The sequence below is a fragment of the Prionailurus viverrinus genome, chromosome F2 (assembly GCF_022837055.1).
Source record: "Prionailurus viverrinus isolate Anna chromosome F2, UM_Priviv_1.0, whole genome shotgun sequence".
In the NCBI taxonomy this organism is placed as follows: Eukaryota; Metazoa; Chordata; class Mammalia; order Carnivora; family Felidae; genus Prionailurus; species Prionailurus viverrinus.
Window position 1 is genome coordinate 74,731,497 of NC_062578.1, and position 17,568 is coordinate 74,749,064.

At 51.6% G+C, this 17,568-nt stretch overlaps 1 protein-coding gene across 1 annotated transcript in view; it reads left to right on the forward strand.

Annotated features, from left to right (window-relative positions):
* TG (thyroglobulin) overlaps positions 1-17,568 on the forward strand; it is a 254,365-nt gene that overhangs the window by 68,659 nt on the left and 168,138 nt on the right. The window contains exons 26-28 of the mRNA XM_047842433.1: positions 1,686-1,877; positions 5,703-5,867; positions 15,791-15,856. Coding sequence (XP_047698389.1) covers positions 1,686-1,877; positions 5,703-5,867; positions 15,791-15,856 — 423 coding nt within the window. The remainder of the gene's footprint in view (positions 1-1,685; positions 1,878-5,702; positions 5,868-15,790; positions 15,857-17,568) is intronic.

Genomic DNA, 17,568 nt, shown 5'->3' on the forward strand with positions numbered 1-17,568 from the left:
ACCAGCACTTGGAATGTGGCTACTGCAACATGAATTTTGGAGAACTGAAATAGACATTTAAATAGTCACGTATGGCCAGCGACTATAGGGTTGGCCAGCAGGGAATGGCTCTGGGGAGTCTCAAGCTGGTTACGGAAGCAGACACTGTCTCGAGTAGCTTAAATACGGGGTGAAGGATGACGGAGCCTTGAGATCTAGGGAGGGAGAAATGAATTCTAACTGTAAAAATCAGGGAGATGGGGCCTTGAAATGAAGCTGGGTTTTGGTGACAAGGATGGGCTGGGGCTTTTTAGGCTCAGCCAGTGAGAGGGCGGTCAGGCAGAAGAGGCGGAGTGAAGCAATGTGAGGGGGCAGAAGATGTGGCCTTCTGGAGACCTGGAAAATGCTGAGCATCAGCCAAGTGGCAGACCCATTGCTCAACCCGTTTATGTATGGTCTATCTTTTTATCCCCTCAACATCCAGGAGGATGACACGCTGTCATCTCCATTGTACAGAAGGGGAAGCTGAGGCTCTGAGGTGCCACAAGGATTTGCACCCAAATCTGTCTCATTCCAAGGCTTGTGCTCCTGGGTTCCTCACTCTAAGCCTCTCCACTACTTCCGGGGGCCTGAGTCAGTTAAGTCCTGGTGAACGGCAGGATGGAGGGGAGGTCAGGATGGGGAAGGCCTTCCGTCTGCCACCCACCAGCTGTGTAAACCCAGGCAGGACCGTTCACCCGTTCAGGCTCTCTTGCCTCACATGTGAAAGGGACATAATAATAGGATAGACATTTTGGCCGTAGATCTATATATATCCCTCCCTGAAAAATCTCGTCTTTGCACAATGATGCTCTCAAAATAACAGGGCTTATGGGAAAACTAGAGTGAGGGACAGGCAAAACCCAAACCTTGCCATTTTTAACTGAGGACTGACAGAAGCTATCACAATCCTATTTAAAATGCTAGCACAATTTTTAAAAAGACATCGAATCCATCGCAGAGCGACGCCTCAGTAAATGCTAAAAGAGCCACGTAGCTTGATGTGGGAGGGAGGAGGGGAGGGGGGGAGTCTGCCGAGTTAGGGAGGGGAAAATTGGAATTGTCGCTTTGGAGGCAGAGACGGTGGCCAGAGGAAGAACGTTGGCCAGTAGGCGCTGTGTACCCTACCGTGTTTCTTGCAGCCGCGCTCCGCTGTGTTTGCGTGTGCTGTGTGCACCTGCCGTTTGACGTGCCGGGAAAACCGTAGATCGACCGATGTGACTCCAGCGTCACAGCTTCTCGCCCGGCCCCAGTTGGAAGCACAGAAGCGCGTGTGGTAGCGGGCAGGGCACGCTGAACCTCACCCGTAGGGCAGTGAAGACGAAGTGAGGTCGCGTAGGCAAATCACGTGTCACGGTGTCTGTGTGCGCAGTTGGAGCTCAATAAATGTTTGCTGGTAATGGTAGAAACAATAATAGGTGTCACTTCTCCACGCATCCCCTCTAGCGCTTCAAAGATGTGAGGGGCGTCTGTCCAGGTCTGCTGGGCGCCCCCTCCTTCACGCATGGGAAATCCAGAAGTTTCGCGGCGCAGAGAGTGTCGCATCTTGGACTCGATGCTGCCCCTGGCCCAACCGGAGGGTCCGTTGTCACGTGACCCGTAAGCTGTGGCAGACTCTGAACTGTTTTCAGATCTTTAAAAAAAACTTTTCTCTGCCTTTTCCCCAGGCCAAGAATTCACCACAACAAGCTGGAAGAGCTTCAAGCCAACGGGCTTCCAAAACGCGCTCTCTGGAACGTACGGGGCCGTCGTGTTCTCAGCCTCGGGAGCCGATCTGACCGGGGCTCATCTCTTCTGTCTTCTGGCGTGCGACCGTGATTCGTGCTGTGATGGCTTCATCCTTGCGCAGGTCCAAGGAGGTAACTAATGTGGCAGTGAGGACGGGGGCCCTCCGGTGCCAGGACCCGTGGTCTGACAGGAATAAGCAGGGTCGCGGAAGCCAGGATATACAACGTGGAGACGGCGTGGGGAGTCACAGCACGAGGTGACCGCTTAGCTTAGGCAGACCCGCGGGCTTCAGTAGAGGTGGTTTTGATTCTAAGAAGAATTGTAAGCCTTTGAAAGTATTTTTTTTTAATTAAAAACAATGTTTTTTTGAGATAGAGTGTGAGTGGGGGAGGGACAGAGAGAGAGAGAGGGAGACACTCTGAATCCAAAGCAGGCTCCAGGCTCTGAACTGTCAGCACAGAGCCCGACGCGGGGCTCGAACCCATGAGCTGTGAGATCATGACCTGAGTTGAAGTCGGACGCTTCACAAACTGAGCCACCCAGGTGCCCCACTAATGACAGTGTGAAGGAAAGGAATGCCATGATCAGATACGAATTTTGACACTTTGTCTTGAGAAGGTGATAGATGGGGAGTTGGAGTAGATGTGGAGTTCAGTGAGGAGTTACACCCTGCCGTCCAGGTGAGAGGGGGTAGCTTGGGCTGAGGGGACAGCAGTGGAGATGAAGAAAAGGGGACAGATTCAAGGTATCAATAGCAGACAAACCGACAGGACTTTGGACATGAGTATTGAGGACTATTCTTGGCTCTCCAACTTGTTCACCTAGATAGCTTGCTTGTGTAGTGAATGATGGGAGATGTTGGGTTTGGTAACGGGAGACAGAGATTTGGGAAGGTCATGAACCCATTTACACTGTGCTAAGTTTGAAACGCCTTTAAGACAGTCACAAGGTGGGCCTGAGCTTTTGGGGACGAAGATCCAAAGCTCAGAGGGGGAGTCAGGGCAGGCGATGGAAAGGTGTGCGTTCCCGGTTTCGAGGAGGTATCAGAACCGTGGGTATGGGTGGGATTTCCTTGGAGGTGGGCCCAGGGTGAGAAGATCAAGGGTGATGAGGGCCAACCCCTGGTGAACACCTACATGATGGGGAGAACCTTTGAAGAAGACGGAGAACTAGCGGCCAGGCAGCAGGGAAGAGACCCGGGAGGGTGGTGCCTCACGGAAGCCGTGGTGCAGAGGGGTGACACGTGGAGGAATTTTGTCAACAGACTTGAATGCTGCCCGGGGTTCAAACAGGGTGTTTGCTGAAAATGCTGAGGTTAGCTCCCTGCGGTCTGCGGGGGCCGAATGAGAAAGTGTTGCAGTGGTAGGGCAGGAGCCTGGACTGGACCAAGTTAGATTCTAAAATTCCTTTTAGGCCTGATGCTCTGTGATTATATGACGTGCATTCGTGTTAGTGTTTAGGTAAGCAAAAGTATATGCAGAGAGAGAGAGATTAAACCCACACAGACACGTGTAAGCATGGACATGCGTGTCAGCGTGTGTGTGTGGGAAACACTGCGGTTCAAATCAAGGATGCCTTCTGCCTTCTTTTCTGAGGATACCCACAATTTCCCCAGATGCTCCATTACTCACCAAACCATATGGTTTTGCGAGTTGGAAGGTTCGTTTCGCTTTCCTTAGAATCCTATATGGAAGAATTATTGTGTTCCATGGAACAGTGAGCCCACAAAATCCTTTTTTCCATGACATTTCTGGCTAGCAGCTCGCTTGCTTTTTCCTCCAAGCGTAACCTGTGATCCGTGATTTATGCCCAGCTGACCGACCACCTCACAGCGCCGCGAGTTAAGCTCTCCTCGAGACACACATAAAACATCAAGGCAGATGTTTTCCCCAGTCTTGCCCGACGGGCAGATTTGGAGCTTTAAATTATGAAAGCGCTGGCTGGGTCTGCCGATGGCCGGGAACAGAATCCTGCTACAGCGGTCTGGAAAGTCATTTAACTTTCTGGTGGATTCCCCCCTTCCCCCTGCCTCAGTGGCTTTGTTTCCACCGACTAGTAAGGACAATTCGTGAGGCTTCTGTACCTACGTGTCAGTGGGGGCTTCTTGGAAGCGGGGCTCAGAGGGCCTCGCGCGGCTCATGGTACACGGGCGTGTACCCGAAGCGGGCAGTGTGTGACCAGCAAAAGGGACTTCCAATCTCTAGCTGGCACCCATGTCTCAGACACACGGAGATCTCGTTGACACTTTAGCACTAAAGGACAAAGCTGCCTGGGTTTCGCTTTCCAAGGTCTGGAGCAGAAGGAAAAAATCTCCCCGCCTCTTGTTTAATCCCATGAGTCTGCGTCTTGGCTTGTGAGAGGACGGCCCTAGTGCTCAGACTTCCTCTGGGCCCTCAGCGGGCTCCTCCCGGCCCCCACTGAGGTCCCAGGCCCTCGATGGCTGCCGGCTGGCTATTCCTCAGTAGCTAGCAAAACCAGTCCCCTTTCCCATGCCTCTGCTTCCTCATCCGTGGAATGAACTGGGCTAACGAGGTGAGGGATTCTAGAATCCATCTGTGCACCAGAATCACCTGCGGTGTTGTTTACAGATGCTAATTCCCAAATGTCACCACCTCCCACCCCTCCAAGACCTACAACCTACCTACCCACCTACAGAGTCAGAAACCCTGTGGTTGGTGCTGAAGAACGAGCATTTTCAGAACTCTCCCTGTGCTGTCGATCGGATCGGTCGAAGCCCCCTGGTTTGAGAGCCACCAGTCAGAGGGCCTCGAAGGTGGTGTTTTACACAGAGGCGCCCTGCTGTTCTTGCCGCTGCTGATTTTTTGGCAACTTCAGGTTAAAAGTGGCCAGTGGGGGTGGGGGGGGAGGACAGGACATCTGATTCATAAGGCAGGCGTCTGCGGCATCTACTTTGGGGAAATTTGGTGACAGATGAGTTAGAAACGCTATCTGGCTTTGGGTAGAAATGAGGATAAGGAGGATGGAATGAGTATTTCCTTTTTTTGTTTGTTTCAGGAGAATCTTAACAACTATACTACCTAATGGGATTACTGATCAAAATGATATATAGGGGCACCTGGGTGGCTCCGTTAAGTGTCTCTTGAATTCGGCTCTGGTCATGATCTCCCGGTTCGTGGGACTGAGCCCCACGTCCGGCTCTGCACTGACAGCACAGAGCCTGCTTGGGATTCTCTCTCTGTCTCTCTCTCTCTTTCTCTTTCTCTTTCTCTGCTCCTCCCCTGCTCATGTGCTCACTCTCTCCCTCAAAATAAATAAATAGACATTAAAAAAAATAAAACTTCGGGTATTTATATATTCAAGACAAAATGGTCTGGTGCCTCCCCTAGTTAGAGATATCTCCCTGCACGTCCCGGACACGCGGGCACACAGCCTGTGCTTGAATGCCTCCGGAGACGAGGAGCTTGCTTCCTGATAGGGAAGTTTGTGCTGTTGGTGCAGGGCTCTTGGTTTTTCATAGTTCCTTGGTTTGAATCTGAGTCCCTTCAAGGTTGATGCGTGTGTGTGTGTGTGTGTGTGTATGTGAGGGGTGGCGGGGGGCTGCTGTTTATTTGCTCCAGGCCTCAAAAAAGCTCTGCGTGCGGTGGGGGTAGAGGAGGAGGACAGAGGATTCTGGCACCGAGACCCCCAGTGGTGTTGAGGTGTCGTCACTGCTGCTGACCCACAAAGAAGGCCTCTGACGCACAAGGAAAGTTCGGCAGTGGCACTGGTGGCTCTTCCTTGGGGAATTTGCCCCAGTGGCAACTGCAGGCCTATCAGGGAAAAGTAACCCAGTTGAAGACCAGGCTCCTGAGTTCCAGGGTCCCTCTGTGCTCCCGAGGAATTGTTACCTGTCCCCATCCTCCAAGCCTCTCGGGGCACAGGCGTGAGTCCCTGGTGGGCGGGGGCCCTTCCTGTCTCTATCACGTCAGCCTCTCTTCCCTCTCGTGACTCTGCAGGCCCCCTCATCTGTGGGTTGCTGAGCTCCCCCGACGTCCTGCTTTGCAACGTCAAAGACTGGAGGGACCCCACGGAAGCCCGGGCTAATGCCACGTGTCCTGGTGTGACATACGACCAGGGGAGCCGCCCGGCGACACTGCGGCTGGGAGGCCAGGAGTTCGAGAGTAAGTCTCCGCCTTCGGCTTACGTTCCTTCAGAAGGAATTTTCCTCAGCAGCAAGGTCCGCTGCTCCTCCCCTGAGAGCTCTCCTTGTACCCTGAGAAATTTCTCCTTCTGAAAAGAAACTGGACCAAAGATGCTGCATAAAACTCGCAGACCCCAGGGTGGCTGGAGGGGGGGGCTGGCTCCGCCGGGAGGCTACTCTGTTGCAGGTGGTCCCGGTACCAGCCACACTGCCCATTCTAATTCCAGGGGTGCAAGAGACTGTGCCCCTCCCCCCCCACACATGGACTCCATTGACAGAAATCACCATCCGGCCCGTGCCTTCCTCTTCTTTCTTTCAGAAGCTCTTCCAACCTTTCCCACAAGCCTAGAAGCCTTAGATCTAGAAGTCGCTCTGAGATCATTTGCCCGCCCCCTCATCTCACAGGGATAGGCATTAGCGAGGCGGCCAGTCACATCTCCTCTCTGCCTGCCCCAGCCCTGCCCTCTCGGCAGGTGTCCCTCAGGGAAGAGTCCTGAGCTGGAGACTGATCACAGCAGCAAGACTCAGTGGGGTCAGGACCGGCGGGCTCAGCATCACCAGAAGCTCCTTAGAAGCACAAGTTCTCAGGTCCCACCCCGGACCCCCAGGGTGGCCCCAGGAGTCCGTTCTAACCGGCTGTCTAGGATCATGCTATGCCTGCTGAGTTTGAGAAGCGTGAGAAACACTGACGAGGTGACCTGGGAGCTTCCTTCCAACCCGAACAGTCGGAGTTTATAGTGAGAACAGGGCCCGGGGATCCCTCGCTCCCGGTTCCTCTGTGAGGTTGGTGGCAGCCTGGCTCCCTCTCTGTTTTCCTGCCAGCACGTGGTCCCAGCCCACCCTCTGCGACGGGAGGGGTGAAAGCCGCGCGGGTGTCGGCTGGACAGGGCGGGGAAGGGGCTGCGGGGAGGTCAGAGAGCCCTTGGAGATTCCTGTCTCTACAGGACGTGGCGGCCACCGTCTCCTGCCTCCAGGGGAGGCCTGCAGGACCTGCTGCTCAGTGGATGGCAGCTCTTGGGGTTCTAATGGCAGACAGCTTGCCACCTCCTCCAGCAGCCCTTCCTGACTACCCTGTAGAGTTTGTTGCTTCCTCCGCCTCAGAGCATGACACACAGTTTACGAATCCCTCTGTCGGGCAGTGCGGGGGGCCGTGCGGGGGGCAGTGCCCTGCAGGTGTGCCTCTGCCTGTCCATGGGTCTCACTTGCCAGCCGGGAGTGTGCCTGTGGTGGTGAATCCCAGCTTGGGACCCCGCGTGTGTGACCTGGGGCCGGTCAGTAAAGGTCTTCAGGCCTGATGGCTTGTCTACAAAATGGGGTGAGGACAGGACCCGTCTCCCTGGGCTGTGGCAATGGCGGAAAGGAAGATATTGGCGGTAATCACAGACGTGTCTCCCATCGTGCGTGCGATGAGCCAGCCCCTGCTCTAAGGCCCCGGCCACTGCTAAGGCACGTACCTCCCACACGGTGCTTGTGGGGAGGCACTGTTACCAAGGCTCCCCGTTTCACAGCTGAAGAAACTGAGGCACACAGAAAGCGAAGTCTTCTTAAGGGCTCAGGACTTCCAACGTTTATTTATTTTTTGGGGACAGAGAGAGACAGAGCATGAACGGGGGAGGGGCAGAGAGAGAGGGAGACACAGAATCAGAAGCAGGCTCCAGGCTCTGAGCCATCAGCCCAGAGCCCGATGCGGGGCTCGAACCCACGGACTGCGAGATCGTGACCTGGCTGAAGTCGGACGCTTAACCGACTGCGCCACCCAGGCGCCCCAATCATTCTTAAAGTTGTCACTGCGTTTTGCTATTTTAAAGACCTGGACCGTGTCTTACTAATTTCTGGATCCACAGCGTCAAGCATGAAACCTGGCATAGAGAATACACATAATACCTGTGGAGTGACTATTTACCAAAGCCTGAACAAAAAATATTGCCTAATTAAGTGGGATTCCATGAGGCTTAGTTTTTTGGGGGGTAAATAAAATCAAACAACTTATTTATAGGATAGACAGTGAACATATGGTATCCATTATTCTGAGAGGTAGCCCAGGGTGAAAACAAGCATTTGAAGAGAGACGTATGATATGTTTATGGGCAGTAAATCCAGAGTGAATTGCTTACCATGGAGCATGTGCTTGGTGTGTGCCCAAGAAATAAAGAATGTGTCCTTGTCTGGCCTCCCTGAGAAGGAGTGATTACCAAATGACTTTTGAAGTTTCGGGTTCTTTTAGTGCTCTGTGTGTCTGTGTGTATTTTGAGGTGTGGGCAAAGGTTTCTTTTTTGTTTAATATTTTTCATGTTTTTTTTTTTGAAAGAGAGAGCGCTTGAGTGGGGGAGGGGCAGACAGAGGGAAAGAGAGGATGTGACGTGGGCTCCGAACTAACAGTAATGAGGGGCTCGAACTCACGAGCTGTGAGATCACGACCTGAGCCGAAGTCGGACGCTCAACCGACTGAGCCACCCAGGCGCCCCTGTGATGTAGGCAAAGTTTTTCTTTTTTTGTAAGTTTATTTATTTATTTTGAGAGAGAGAGACAGAGAGAAAGAGAGAACACCAGCAAGGGATGGACAGAGAGAGGGAGAGGAAGAAGGAGAGAGAAAATCCTAACCAGGCTCTGCACAGTCAGTGCGGAGCCAGATGCGGGGCTTGAACCCAGGAACCACAAGATCATGACCTGAGCCAAAGTCGGACGCTTAACCGACTGAGCCACCCAGGCACCCGTGGTGTGGGCTAAGTTTTACGAAGGGTGCGCTTGGATGGGGATTTCAGGCACCCTGAGGTGTACTCATGATGTTCCAAATTAAGAGTTGCCTTGTTACACAGACTGATCAGGAGGCCCTCTTCAACTGGGAACAGCCGGGCACAAATCTTCCTGTCGTGGTAATTGGTCACTCTAAGTACAGTTAATCCCTGGGAAAAGAAATGAGATTTAAGTTCTTACTAAGATGTGAATAGCTGATAGATTCCCTTTTCTTTTTTTATTTTTTAATTTTTTTAATTTTTAAAATTTTTTTTAAACGTTTATTTATTTTTGGGACAGAGAGAGACAGAGCATGAATGGGGGAGGGGTAGAGAGAGAGGGAGACACAGAATTGGAAACAGGCTCCAGGCTCTGAGCCATCAGCCCAGAGCCTGACGCGGGGCTCGAACTCACGGACCGCAAGATCGTGACCTGGCTGAAGCTGGACGCTTAACCGACTGCGCCACCCAGGCGCCCCTAGATTCCCTTTTCTAAGAACAGATATTGATAGAGGGAAAGAGGAGTGAGGATTCCATGGATCCAGACGGCAGCAGGGGAGGCCACAGCAAGGATCGAAAGCACATGGGAAGGAGCTGGGGACAATCAAGACGAGCTCTGCCCCTCTCAGCCCCTGCCTTCCCATTTAGCCATTGGTTAGATGGTCTCGGCAATACACACTCTGGAATTAGACCCCGGATTCAAATCCCAGTGTGGCTGCCTGTACTCCTTGTATGACCTTTCTGGGCCTTGGCTTTCCCAGTTATAAAGTCCAGATAATGATGACTTTGGGAAGGGTTGGAAGGATTAAGGGAGGAGTGTGCGATGAGGCACTGGAGTGATGCTCGCAGCGAGGTGGGCACTCAGCAGATACTAGAGATTATGGAGCAGTGGCCTGCCCTGAAAATACCGGACACGAATTCTGCTTTTCTCCTCCAGCTCCGCGGCCTCGCTCGAATACACATTAACCTCTCCTAGCCTCAGTGTCTCCATCTGTAAAATGAGGGTATGCTTTTTTGTATGTTACGGAGTGAAGTGCTCGTATTCCCTCTAGGCCATAGTTGAAGGCATTGCGTTCTGAACCTCAAGTCCCGGGTCCCCTGACGGCACATCCCGCAGAGGCACCCTGTAGGACTTCTGGTCTGGACGTCCGCTTTCATCCGTCAGCTCGCGGGTCCTTCGAGGGGGCTGGTTCAACAGCTGGCCTGGTTAATGGAGAATCAGCCTTTACGTGTATAAGCGAGTTGATTGCCATTTGTGGGAAATTGTAACCCAGTGGAATACACTGAATCAGAGGGGAAGCACATCAGAATCCATGTTGCGTTTTGCAAAACGCTTTCACACCGAGCTGCTCACTGATGCTTTTGACACTTGGGGGAGGCAGCTGGTCGCATCACAGTTGTACCCACGAGAGTGCAGTCACAGCTGTGATGTGGCGTGCTTAAGGAAACTGTCATTGCTGGCACCTGCACCTTAAACTTGGGAGACCAGAGCTATCAGCGAAAGCTCTCCCCACCGCCCCCTTGGTGCCACTTGCTTGGGTTACTTGAGAGATTCCAGCAAATTAAGGAGTCCAGTGATGAAGAATGTTGGTCCTCGGCCATCTCTCTGGGCTTGTCTCCTCCAGAGATTGGGTCATTAATGTCAGCTCCCTGCATGTTCCACTTTGAGGATTATTTAAAAAAATTAAAAAAAAAATTTTTTTTTCCAACGTTTTATCTATTTTTGGGACAGAGAGAGACAGAGCATGAACGGGGGAGGGGCAGAGAGAGAGGGAGACACAGAATCAGAAACAAGCTCTGGGCTCCGAGCCATCAGCCCAGAGCCTGACGCAGGGCTCGAACTCCCAGACCGCGAGATCGTGACCTGGCTGATGTCGGACGCTTAGCCGACTGTGCCACCCAGGCGCCCCTAAAAAAATTTTTTTAACATTTCTTTATTTTTGAGAGAGAGAGAGAGAGAGAGAGAGAGAGAGAGAGAAGCGAGCATGAGCGGGGGAGGGACAGAGAGAGGGAGACAGACAGACAGAATCTGAAGCAGGCTCCAGGATCTGAGCCTGACGCGGGGTTCCAACCCACGAACCATGAGATCATGACCTGAGCTGGAGTTGGACGGCCAGCCGACTGAGCCCCCCAGGCGCCCCCAGAATGCCTCTTTAGCACGTTTCTCTTCATTTGTTAAGCCAAACAAATATCAGGTTCACATCAAACAAATAACACCACAAAAAACCCCCACGAATTACGGAGAGGCCGTTTTATCCGATATGAAGGCCCAGTACTTTTCCTGGTTGTGAGGTTTCTCTTTCCCGTCATCAGATTTCTGTTTAAACATCTCCCTCAAGATCAGAACCCACCCACGGTCGGCATCTCCCGCGTTGCCAGTGGGCATCTCTGGATGTTTCAAGTCCTTGGTGCTGGCTGGGTCCATCTTCCCTTTTCTAAGAGGAAAGTCTTGGAAAGCTCCAGAATGGCTTATGGTTCCTTTCTCACAATGTCTTGAAGTGCAAATGAATGAAAACAGGCAGATTTAATGTCCCCTAATATCCACAGAGACTTGAAATTTGACAGGAAAACACAGGCCTTGGCAGAACACCCCTGGGTTTATCCTGAATCCCAAAGGCTTCATGCTTTGGGCAATGGTGAGGCTCAGGCCGATGGCTGGCGTCCCCTTCGCAGGAGTCTGTTTTGTATCAGCGATTGCTATTGTCTCGGGGTGCTGGGAGCTTGGTGGAAAAACTTAACAGTGCATCTGTGATGCTCTTTGTCACCAAATGCATTTGGAGTTGATGTCTGATGAGCATCTATAAATAGGCTGACCCTCCTAGTTATTTACAGGAGCTGTCAATGTGCTTAGCACTAAGCAGAGCCTGAGACAAGGATTCGAGAGTGCAGTTTGTTTAGGAGGTGCAAAGAATATATGGTGGGCTCTGAAACCTGGGCTTTCTGGCTTAGGACGCTGCCCACTCCCAGGCTGTAGATTCAAACTGAGCCCCCACTCCCACCCCAGACACAGCACATGACCTCTGCAGAAGTGTTTTGAAGTATAGTAAGACCACACAGCACCCGTCAACCCCCAAGAATCAGGCTCCGTGCCAAACCCCAAAACTTCTAAATGTGTATGCGTTCTTGCTGCCTTGATTACCGAGAGAGAGGCGATGAGTCAGTGTGGAGCCCTGTTTGTGTAACAGGGATGTTCTAACTCAACTATCACGGAAGGAATGGGACAAATGTCTGGACAGTTAAAACTGTTTTTGCTTTAGGGGCGCCTGGTGGCTCCGTCAGTTAAACGTCCGACTCTTGATTTCCACCCCGGTCGTGATCTCACGGTTTGTGGGTTCAGGCCCTGCATCGGGCTCCGCACTGACAGTGCAGAGCCTGCTTGGATTCTCTCTCTCTCCCTCTCTCTCTGCCACCCCCCTCCACTCTCTCTCTCTCTTACAATACATAAATAAACTTAAAGAAACCTGTTTTATGTTAGAATATTGCTTAGCAGAGAAGGGGAGGCATAACGTTTGCTTCCGTTCTGTGTTCCTCCTTGCAATCAACGACAGCTCTGCAGCAGGGATTATGCTCGGTGTGGGTGATACAAAGACAAAGAAGGCCCAGTTCCCAACCTCGGAAAGCTCTAGTACATCCAAGGACAATTACAGTCAAGTGTGAGCTTAAAGACAGAGGTGTTTGTTGAGTGCTGCGGAAATCCAGAGGAGGGGTACATAACCCAGCCAGGGGGGTTGTGGGGGCCTTCTAGAAGGAGGTGATGCAGATCCTGATTCTTAAAGGGTGAATGGAGGCCAACCAGGTGGCAGGGGACAGGAGTTGTAAGCAGAGAGGAGAATCACACGCAGTGACGCAGGAGCCTGAAGGCACGTGTTAGGCGTAACTGGGAAGACGGGCACCTTGCAGACGCCGGGCGGCTGCTCACACTGTCAAGAACCTGATCGCAGGGAAGGGAATTCTGAAATGTGTAGCAGCTCTTGCAAGACGGGAGGTAGGATTGCCTTTCGGGAAGGATACCCGGGTGCTGTGTGGCTCGGTCGGGGGTGGGGCTGGGAAGGAGTCAAGGGAACCGGTGAAAATCTAATCGTGTCAAAAGATGTGTTAAAACTGTGTGAAAGGGTGGTGGGTCCCTTGGCAGGGGCGGATCTGAGACTAGTTTAGGCAACAGGCTGGTTGGATGTGGAGACTGATGCAGGGGAGGAGGGTGGCTCCTAGAAGGTGAGCAGGAAGGAGGGGGCGCCATCGACCGATCTGGAAAGAGGGAGGAGGTAAGTGTGGATATGGACATGGGGTGGGAGATGGGGCAGACAAGAGAGAGCGCAGAGCCATTCTTTTCGTCCCCGTGTTTCCTGCGCACCCCTGTGGAGACCGGGCAATCGTATCCGTAGTTAAAATGACCAAGGCATCATCACTTTCTCTGTGTGACTTACAGACACCTACGTGCCAATCTTAGATGTTGGTCAGGTGGTTTTCTGGATCGACCAAGGTGCTCAGTGTTCGTGTGCTGAATTTACCTGAATTCCACTGGATTGAGCTGTGTTGAAATGGGCAAAAACCGAGGATGAGATTAAGACTCGCCATATTTTCCAGGCTAGAAGTCACAGGGCTCCTTTGCCTCACGATGAATAAAAAGTGGGTCAGAAGGTCCCATTCCCATCACAGCGCAGTGCATTCTGGCCCCCCCCCCCCAGTACAGTGTGAGATTTGTGTGCACCTGTGTGGAGCACCTGTTCTCCTCCGGGTGATGGAGGGCACCTGTGATTTTCCCTGCCGCTCCATGAAGGCAGGACATACTCAGCACACATCGTCAAGATATTCTGGACAACATGAGAGTCTCACCAACTCACCCAAGTCAGAAATGGGAACTGCCGAGTGGTGAAGAAATCCCTGAGAGATTGTTGCTCTTGGGAAGAAGGAGGGGTGTGGATGTGAACTAATACTTGTTGAGGGTCCCTGATCCAAATGCAAGTACCCCTCACGGTAAAGTACATCATGAAGTGGTCCTTGGTTTTAGTCTTAGGTTTGAGAGCACTAAAGCACCCTTCCGCTAAGATGCGTCTCCTGCTTTTACAGGATAAGTAAGAATCCTAATGGATGGCCTACGCTATTTTGAAAATTGTATTGACTTTATTTACTTATGTTATTGACATTTATGTTACCAAAAGCATGTATTTGTATATCTATATTTACATCTTCCTTCCCTCCTTCTTTCTTCTCTCTCCTTCCTCTTTCTTTCTTTCTTTCTTTCTTTCTTTCTTTCTTTCTTCTCTCCATCCTTTTGAAGAGTCGGTATGCCAAATATATTTAGTGTAAAAAGACTTAAGACACAAATTCCCTAATTTCTCTTGGGACAAAGTCCCCTCGTCTGACCTTCATCATAAGCAAATGTGATCAGGAAAGATGGCGGAAGCAGAACAGATCGAGCCCCTGCTCGGTGTTGGTGTTGGAGGAGTATACAGTGGCTCCTCTGTACTGTGTAGAGTGAATTTCACATTTTCAGAGATCCAAGTCTCTATCTTCCAGATATCATAGGTTTTAACTTGCCCAAAGTTTTATAAGTGACATCCACCCTCTGAAGAGGGCTTTGAGAGAATCATGAGTAGGTCTTCTAAGGAAACATGAAATCCCAATATTGGGTAGCGTGAGATGTTCTAGAATCGTTATTTATTCCCAGTTTAGCAGGAAAACCAAGTGGAAGGGCAGCTCAATATTTTTGATTCACCCCCGTGGCCCAGCATGGGGTGGCCACGCCCCATGGGGGGGGCAAGCATGGTAATTCTTGGTGGGGAAGGGCTCATGACTTTAATAGCTGAATTTCCCAAATAGTTCACTGTTTAATTGAACTTCTTTTTTTTTTATTTTTTTTTTATTTTTAAAAAAAAAATTTTTTTTTTCAACATTTATTTATTTTTGGGACAGAGAGAGACCGAGCATGAACGGGGGAGGGGCAGAGAGAGAGGGAGACACAGAATCGGAAACAGGCTCCAGGCTCTGAGCCATCAGCCCAGAGCCCGACGCGGGGCTCGAACTCACGGGCCGCGAGATTGTGACCTGGCTGAAGTCGGACGCTTAACCGACTGCGCCACCCAGGCGCCCCAAATTGAACTTCTTTAAACCTCCTTAAACACCTCTGTAAACACAAGAACCTTTACAGATGTTTGCCATTTTGGAGGGGCAGAATTCTTAAATATGTTATCCTCTCTTTGGTGAGGTGATTGAAAGCATGGGGTTTGGAGCCTAGAAAGTGGTGTTTGAATTCTGGCATTGACCTCTCTGGATTTTGACCTTCACCCAGAAATTAGGGGCAAAAAATGCCGACCTATGAGGTTTAAATGAAGCAATATCTGGAAAGTGCTCCTCATAGTGTTGGGCAAATGGCAATGATGCTTAATAATTGGCTATAATAATATGTCGTTCTTAATAATAGTGAACAAGACGTGATCACTTCTTCATGTCTCAGACTGTGAGCCAGGTGTTTCCTGCCATGTGTGGGGTTGTCTGCCTCAGAATCTGTACTTTCTGAGCTCTTTTCTTAGCCTCTCATAACACAGGGGGATTGGCAGGGTCTTAGGGCTGAGCGGAGGCAAGAGAGGCTGCCCTGACCATCAAGGAATGGTGTGACAAAGCTGGTCTCATCCAGGGGTGATGCCGGAGGAGTGTCGTTTGGCAGAAAAGGACACTGAATAATATTAGTAACGAATTAAATAATGGCAGCTACCAACCATAGGGTGCACATCAAATGTTGAGGATACAGAAGAGACTTCACAGTATTCCCAGCCTCCCGTCATCATCCCCATTTTCCCCCAAGGCCAGAGCCTCAGAGGACTGAAGTGACAGGGACGATGGACGCAGCCCCAGGGTCTCCGCGGGCTTGGTTCTCTTTTGGCTAATCCCCGGTTCCTTCGGTAATATTCTGTCTCATGGTTTCCTGGCCTCTCCCCACGACCGTCTCTTTGATGCCCTGAGCCAGACACCTGGGGTCCGACCAGCTCTGGCTTTGTACCAGAGATCTGGAAGACCGCTCCACGAGGCTCTCTCTTTGAGTGCGCCTCGATGGGAAATAGAGTTCTCAGGCAAGAGGGGCCCGTGTGGGAGCGGTGGGTCAGCGTGGCCATGGCGGGTCCCCCGTGAGAACAAGCACATCGAAGCTCATGGAAATAAATATCTCCCTTTGCAGTTCCGGCAGCCCTGGAAGGAACTCAGGATGCCGTTACCAGCTTCCAGCAGGTTTATCTCTGGAAAGGTGAGCTGTGGATATGTGTTTGGGGGAGAGGGAGGGGGACCCTGATTACGCGAGGCTGTCTGGCCCCACCTCTCGTTCACAGGGCACTCTGCTCCCCAGAGAGACAACTGTAGAGATTTGCTTTCCAAGCGAGGGCTCTGTGTGGCATAGAAGGGTTCGGCTCTCATCAGATAAGATACCAAACCTTAGAAAGAAAAATGGAAAGTGTGGAAACCCCAGAGGGGATGGGGGAAGGAAGCATGGCTTCCTGTGAGGTCACGTTCGCTGCCCACAAGCTGCCCTTGCTACAGAATGGGAGCTCTGAGGCCCCAGCAGAGTAGGGAGGCATTTCCCCAGGGGCCACGGCCACGGCCACACTGAGGTCAGGGTGAGGGGACAGGACACGTGGTGGTGCCTTGACCCCTGCTTACAGGGAGTGTTCTGGTAGTGCCCGTTTGGCATCTCCTGACTGCTTCGTTTGCCTCCTCTGAGTTTACCCAACGTCGACCAAGTGCCTACTCAGAGCCCGGGACATGGGATGGTTCAAGACATCATGGAGGAGAGGAGTCTGAGTGAAGTCGGATGAGAGGGAGAGCTAAGGCACAGCTTTCACTGTGGGGGCTCCAGCCTCGGGCAGTGGACCCTCACAAGCCATGGCCACGGGGCTAGCGGGAGGGTGAGGACAGATCCCGCCCCTACGTCACTTCCCTCCTCTTCCCTTGATCCCTCCTCACCCACGTCAGGTCCCCTTAGAGACAAGACTGTTTCTGTGCCCGCGAGCTGAGATCGTGGGAAAGAACACAGGGCATGGGGTAGAGTCCCCAGGTATGATTTCTGGTTCTGTTACCCACCACCTTGTGACCTGGTGCACATCAGTTGTCCCCCCTCCAAGCCCTGGCTTCTGGTGGGCAACATGGCGGTAAGAGCTCTCGCCTTCCAGGGTCGTGTGAGCACAGCCAAGGTAGTTGCAGGTGAAGTGCGGGGAGCAGTGCCCCGTGCATCCGTGCTGCTAACTCATGCCGGTGGTGGTGAGGACGGAGGTAGGGCAGAAGGAAGAATGAGGAAGAGGAAGGAAAGGAGGGTGTCCACCATAGGCTCGTTTTAAAGTGATTTAATGAGATTATACGCTTCTGTCTCGGTCGTCCCTGTAAGGTGGCTATATAAGGGGGTGACATTTTATCCATTTTGCAGACAAGAAAAACAAAGCGTGGCGAGGGTCAGTGATGTGCCCCCGGGGATTGCTGGGGGTGGGACCCAGACTCTGGCTCCGAATTCAGTGCTTCCTCGTTACCTAAATTTTCTGATAAATAAGCAGCTAGCTGGTGAAGAATGAAGGAATTTCTCCCCCCTAGGACATTTGCAGCACCGAGCAGAAGCACCCACAGGCTTGTCTAATGCCCTGTTCTCCCCATAGGCTCACTCTGCTTTCCTGGAAGACAAGTTCCCAACTTGAGGGTTTTATTTAATTTTTTCAAATTCGAACGCACCTACTTTCCACCTGCATATTCTGGGACAAGTCCTTTCATCTCTACACAGTTCATTTTTCATTTCTAGAGTAGAATGAGAATCTTCCTCCTTGCCTTCATGGGGTGTGTTAAAGACCAATATTTATGAACACATTTCATTAGCTGTGCAAGTGTTAATCATTTCAAAAGCGAGGACAGTCACGGTTTTGTTATTGAGAGGTTGGCTGTTGTTCCCTAAATGGCCAAAGGGTACAGTCCTCTGCCCCT